We start from the raw sequence: 6,697 nt of genomic DNA on the forward strand, positions 1-6,697 counted from the left end.
TAATCATTTATTACATGATCACTGCAGCCCTCAAATTTATGTTCTGTTCTTGACCAAGACAGACGCTTCAGGAACCCCAACAGTCTACAAAGAAGGTTTATAAGGAGACAGCTGAGATGGGGGCTCTCTCTCTATCTCTCTCACCAACAGTGCTGTGAAACTAAGGAAGCTGAGGGGCACCTTCCCTTATGACCAGAAGAGGTTAATACTCCCATCTCCCAGGGACACAGGGCTTTCCAGAAGCACCACAGCCCCACTACATAACCACTGTTCATGCATGCTTGACACAGTGAAGTGGAAAAAGCGGGGACAGAGGGGTGTTTGAAACCAAGCCATCTATCTTTTATATCTGTAGCAGAAATTTTCTTACAAGCAGCAGATTAGGAATTCTTAAAAGTTCAGTACTTACTGCTATAGTCACCATATCCATAGTAGTTGTTGTAACCAGTGTAGTCATATCCTCCATAACCTCCATACCCTTGGCTGTTGTAGCCATAGTTCCCATACCCCTGATTCCAATAGTTGCTGTATCCCTGGTTCCAGTTTTGACTGGGGCCTGCAACACAACGTGCAAAAACTCAAGAGCTGCAGGATTTCATTCAAGGGAGCCCCTCACCTTCCAATACCACAGCCCTGCAAGCTTACCTCCACCTCTTCCTCGAGCTCTTCCAACAAATCCTCCTCGACTCCCCCACTGCTGCTGCTGGTACTGTTCCTTTGACATGGCTACTTTTATTTCACACTGAAAACAGACAGTTAAAGTCAGATCCAATCAAACAAACCATTCTTAAACTTACTGAACAGTAAGCAGGAAATAGGATTTGGTCACCCTGGTATTCTCCCTGAAAATAAATGGATAGTTTACACCCTCCAACTTGAAAATGGTTGTAAGACACTGGCGTTATAAAAACATTTCAAGTTTCCTAACTTTCTGCCAGAAACCAATTCTGAAAAGAATGCTTGTTCCTTAGTACGTCTTTCTGTTTTCCCTTTGAAGTTGACCCCTGATGTCTATTTACTTGGGAAAAGTGAAATAAAATCTGAATTATAAAAATATGGTCAACATTTTTACTCAACTCTGTTCATCCAATGAAGAAGAGGCCAGATACAATCTGAGTTTTGTTGAGTAGGTTGAACTTCAACCAAGTTTCTGAAAGGAACGTCACTTCCAACAGGAAAGCCTAACTTCCCATTTCATTTCAGTCTTGGAAGAACTCTCAGATAAATTGACATTTTGCTTAAAACAACAAAATATTTCCATACTAAACACACAAAGATCCAGCTACCAGGAAAACATGGTGCAGCCTCATATAGCGGATTAGTGACACAGCACTCTGACCACACAGCTAGATAACGTGGGAACTTCACAATGAACAAACACGCTGCAGCCCAGCTGTCTCCCCACAGGGGGAGCAGTACAAAACCTCACCAGAATCACCCTCAACTCAGAAGTCAGGAATAGGTTACTGTAATCTTAGCGCCTATATAAATACTTCATAGGCTTAATGCCTACATGTAAGAAATAATGCTTACAGGTATTTTCAGACTATTATCCCCAAACAGATGCAACTGATAATGTAATTCCCTCTATTGTCATTTTTCGGTTTCTCTAGGAAAAGCTCCACCTACTTTACTAAGCCCAACATTGTGGTATTTCTTTTCCATTATTTTCTTCACTGGTTCCTCCTCCTTGAAAGTAATGAAGCAAAATCCACGCCTCTTGTTAGTTTTGTTGTCCATGGGGAGCTCTATCGATTCAACCTGGTAGAAGACAGTGATTTTTATCTTTTATCCTGCCAATCATGCCACTTCAAAATGTTTCTAACAGGTCATATTTGTTAACTGAAATGATAGACCTGAATGATAACGAGCCTCCTTCATAGGGCTTTACATCACTAGAAACCATCATCATCAATATCAGAAACATCACCTTCACTAGAAATAGTGTTCATAATAGTGTAAAAGATTTTTTTCCCTCTAACCCATAGTATCATTTGCCCATTCAGGAACTCATACAAAATATGATGCACAAAGATTATTTTAGTTGTGCTGGATAAATAGTCTGAGTTTGACTTTCAGTTTTAACTCAGTTAAGCCTGAAGTAACTAGGTGTTTCAAACCGTGAGCAGTTTCATATGAAAAAGACGTAACTTTGAGCAAGTGCATAGTTCTGTTCATCCACAACACTGCTAAAATTCTATGTTAAACAGGACAAATTTTAGATCTGACTACAAACACAGACTGAAGTTTTCCTTACACAAGACTTCAGTCCTGAAAAATAGTAGTCAAAGTCTATAGTCCAGAGTGAACTGTCTGTAAGGTAGTAAGATCACAGGTATTTGACAACCAAATTCCCTGACAACAGGGTTGTCATGCCTGATGCTGGCAACATCAACATCCAAGAACTAACAGGGAAGCAGCAGCTGTACCAAGCTCATACAAGGCCAGCATTTAAGGACTACAGTGATACTTTGTTCATCTGCACCACCAGAAACTGAGGACAGAGAGAGACAGACTACACAGTTGCACAGAATTTAGGAAAACCATCTGAATCTGTGCCATAGTAGACCAGCTGAGGTGGCTGAAGAGCATCTCACCCAACTGACCAAAGCAGCATGCTCAAAAATGTTGCCTCCCATGCCTGTCACAGTCAGGACTGTCAGACATTCCATGAATCAGTTCCTGACTATGACTTATCCCAGCTCCTCCTTCCATTAAGCCAATTTATGCAATTCAAAGCCTGCTAATTAATAGCCTTATCATTAAAGTTCTGACCACTGAAACACATGGAGCTACACTGGGCATTAAACTAGTAGCATTCACGCAGGTTACATTCGAGGGCTGCTTTTTACTACTAAATTTGTGAAGACAGAACAAGTTCTACAAGTATAAGCAGTTTATTTCACCATGTACCTCACCAAAACCTCCAAAATATTCCCTTATTTTCTCCTCAGGTGTGTCTGGAGATAAGCCCCCAACAAAAATCTTTTTAACGGGTTCTTTTGTTTTCATGGCTTTAGCTCTTTTTGGATCAATGACCTTTCCATTCAGCTTGTGTTCTTTCTGGTCCATGACCTGTGGAAAATTAAAACATGATCTTACTTGTGGTTCAAGCTAAATGTTTCACTGATGTTCTGAGCAAGGTCCAGTTATTTTATATTTAGTTTTTGTTAATGCTATCGCTTCAATTTCAATACTTTGATTACAGCAATTATTTGTTGCACAGAACCAAACAGTTCCATGATTTTGATTGCTATCCACCGAGACAGACAGTTCTGACAAAGCCTTTCAAGAGTCACCTGGAGCCACATGTCACCCAAGGGAAGTAAGAGTGTAACATTCCTCAGAAAGTACTCTATAATACCATCCTGAAACCTCATGAAGTAAAGAATCTGTACTTTAGTTATCACCAAAGGTCAACGAAGGTGAAAACTTTTCAGTGTGCTGTGTCAACAGCATTGTAGGACAAAGCCTTTCAAGAGTCACCTGGAGCCACATGTCACCCAAGGGAAGTAAGAGTGTAACATTCCTCAGAAAGTACTCTATAATACCATCCTGAAACCTCATGAAGTAAAGAATCTGTACTTTAGTTATCACCAAAGGTCAACGAAGGTGAAAACTTTTCAGTGTGCTGTGTCAACAGCATTGTAGGAAGGTTAACAGCTAATTTCTGCTTGGATAAAGCCCAAATCTATCAAAGCCACTGGCTCTACTCTATGGGTTCACGTTGCAGCTCTGGAATGCAAAGACTTGAAGTTTTTTGTAAATTACTGCTTTCACAGTAGTAGGCAGCAGCCATTTATACACAATATTTTTAAGGTGCTCACATCCAGTGGCTTGCAGTACACTCCCCTATAAGTGCCCAAAGTCATACTTTGGGAATCACTGCTGCTCCTGGCCACAGCATCGCGAGTAAGACAGTTTAGGAAAAAACATTTCAATAAGCATCTTAGATATACTGTATCCCAGAATCATCTTTAACGGATCACATACAAACAACTATGCATACTATCATCTGAGTGCTCTATCTTTGCTACCTAAAATTGATCATGTTGTTTCAGTACATTAACACTACCTTATCTACGCTCTCCGATTCTTTGAAGAGTACAAAGCCGAAGCCTCTCGATCGCCCAGTGATGGGATCTAACTTCAGAGTGCAGTCTACGACTTCACCAAATTTAGAGAAATAGTCCTTCAGATCTTTCTTCGTAGTGTCCCAGCTAAGGCCACCGATAAACATCTTCCTGTTAAGACAAGATGGTTAATCTGTTAATGTGTCTTACCCAAAATCCTGTACTGTTAAGCTTTATGAGCTCAGTTACCTAATATAAGGAATAGCAGTTTCCAACTCCTCCACTTTCCACACACATACAAATATTTCTGCCAATTGTGTACAACTGTGTTGTACTTCCAAAAGTCAAACTCTTTCAAACCAAAAGCTGCTCATGTGACCTAACTCTGTTGAATTAGCTGTGCTCTTACACAATTAAAACAACCATTCAGCTTCTAACACATATCTAACCTCCATACAAGATGAGGGGTTTCAGGAGCTTCATCTGTTTCTATAAAAAGTCTTGAAGTCTATAAACAGGAACACCGATTCTCCATCCCTTTATCCACTTTTCACATTAGTTACAGATCTCTCTTCAACAAAGCACCAAAAGTGCTTTCTAGTGTGACGTCTTACTGTCTTCAGGACCAAAATGGAAAAAAATGGTCCACACTAGTAAACCAACAGCATCATACCAATACAGACAGAAATTCAAGGGATGCTTTGTATCCTTGTGTTCATCCATCATTAAGGTTCCTTTTTGTTTGTTCTTTTTTTTTTTTTTTTTTAAGTAGCAAAACAGAACACACAGAAGTTGCAGCATCATATTTCTGACACATGGGGGATTGGTGATACTCTAGCAGTCGCTACTGGACACAGACTTGCCACGTGACATACAAAACACCTGTTTTACAGTTAGCAACAAACCATTAACATAAAAAACCCGTTTTATATTTATTAACAAACAATCAACATTAACATACAAAACCCTGCCTTATTATCACTAAGCACATGACAGACCAAGAATACATTTGAAATTGACAGCCCTCTGAAGGATTTTCTCCCCACCATGCAATAACTGCATCTGTGAGTCCAGTTACAGAGTAGCAAAACAGACCACTTCACCTTGCCACTACAGAAGTTGACAAACTGCTACTCCACTACAAAACTGAGGTCAGATCAAGGCTACAACACAAACGTGAGCACAACAAACAATTAAGGTGCAATGTCACAGTGCTGTCAAAAGCTTACAATATATGTACGTTTCCCAAACGACAGTTTGGTTGATGTAAATCACATCAGCACATACAGCTTTCCAAAGTAAATTACCAGAAGCATAATGGGAAAGCTTTCAAACTTCAGACTTAGCTAAACAGAGCATAGACATTACCATGACTAGTGGCTTTGGCCTTCCTCCAACAGGCTAGTCAGAAAGTTGCCTGGTAGTTGCCAATACGTGGATTTCTCAAGTCCACAGTTCTCACTGAGGAGATCTGAGGGTATGAGAACCTGTGCACTATTTTTTCCTGAAGACACTGTCTCTTAATTCCTAATGCAGAGGAAAAACCAATGTACCCACATCCAGTAGCTACCAAGGATGTGCTGTTTTCCCTCTACTACAAGAGAGCTGTCAAAACACGGTTTCCTGTACAGCACTACCCATAAGATCGACAGGTCAAAAAAACAATTGAGCTAAACTACAAGTCAATGTATGCTACATGTAATCACTGCCTAATGTCACTGCACCACTCAGTGACAACTTTTTCAAGGCTGCGTTGACTCAAAAGAAGTTGGGCTTCCTCGTGAAAACCTTTACTAGGTGTGTATCCAAGGACAAAAAGTAAAACGAATATGCAAACTGCAAAGGTACTTAAAGCCATTAAGAGCAGGTGAGAAGTTAACAAAAACATTGTAAGTTTTCAATAACCCTAGCAAAACACTAAAAAAAACCCCAAACTTTCTCCCTGCTCTCAACAACATCCCCGGTTATTACAGAAGGATGGAGACACTTGGGAAGGTTTCAGAGCAAGTCTCTACAGGACACAGTAGCTGGTGTTCTTCCAACCATTTTATTTGCTGCCTTGATAAAAAACAGACCTGCAGCTTGAGTTCTTATTGGCCTCACAGGAGACAGAATACTGCAGCAGCCTGTTGCTGTAACTGGATTTATTATACATGAATTTTACCTGCTATGTGGAAAGCCACACTGCCCCAGGCCAAGCATCAGGCAGAGACACTTAGAAGATTAAAAGCTGCCTTCATTCTTAAGCTGTCACCTGAAGCAATCTTCCTCACAAGTTTAATGAGGAGGAAAGGTTTAGGGTGGGAAGAAGTCAAAGTGCCTCATGCCTCTCACGGGCACACAAGTGACATACCCTTTATGTTTGCAACATAGGGCAACACTAAGTGATTGCAACCAGAGGATTCATCTACATTGAGTTACAGTCCTTAACACGTGCACCGCATATTAATTTTTAGAAAAGACATCCTCAAAAAAAAAAAGTTTACAGTTTGGCACGCATCACAGCAGATGTACACCTCAGGACCAGTCACTGCCAACTGCTGTAGGATCTGAGCTGACAGAGGCATGAAACTTCTCCCCAGTTGACAGCAGCATTTGGAACTCCGTGACAGCGCTGCTCCCGC

General features: G+C 40.6%; 1 protein-coding gene across 3 annotated transcripts in view; it reads right to left on the reverse strand.

Moving 5' to 3' along the window:
- Window positions 1-4,245, reverse strand: part of HNRNPD (heterogeneous nuclear ribonucleoprotein D (AU-rich element RNA binding protein 1, 37kDa)) — a 6,370-nt gene extending 2,125 nt beyond the window's left edge. For 2 of the 3 annotated variants that reach the window (XR_738087.1, XM_010293858.1), the window contains exons 1-5: window positions 4,076-4,240; window positions 2,914-3,075; window positions 1,630-1,761; window positions 646-742; window positions 410-556 (exon numbers count right to left, since the gene is read on the reverse strand). Coding sequence is in view for 2 of the 3 variants with exons in the window: in XM_010293858.1 (XP_010292160.1) it covers window positions 410-556; window positions 646-742; window positions 1,630-1,761; window positions 2,914-3,075; window positions 4,076-4,240 (703 nt within the window). In the remaining variant the exon portion in view is untranslated. Of the gene's footprint in view, window positions 1-409; window positions 557-645; window positions 743-1,629; window positions 1,762-2,913; window positions 3,076-4,075 lie in introns of all 3 variants that reach the window. The other variant, XM_010293857.1, reaches the window with a different exon arrangement.
- Between the last annotated feature and the right edge of the window lie 2,452 nt (window positions 4,246-6,697).

This window comes from Phaethon lepturus, unplaced genomic scaffold (assembly GCF_000687285.1).
Source record: "Phaethon lepturus isolate BGI_N335 unplaced genomic scaffold, ASM68728v1 scaffold4999, whole genome shotgun sequence".
Classification (NCBI taxonomy): domain Eukaryota; kingdom Metazoa; phylum Chordata; class Aves; order Phaethontiformes; family Phaethontidae; genus Phaethon; species Phaethon lepturus.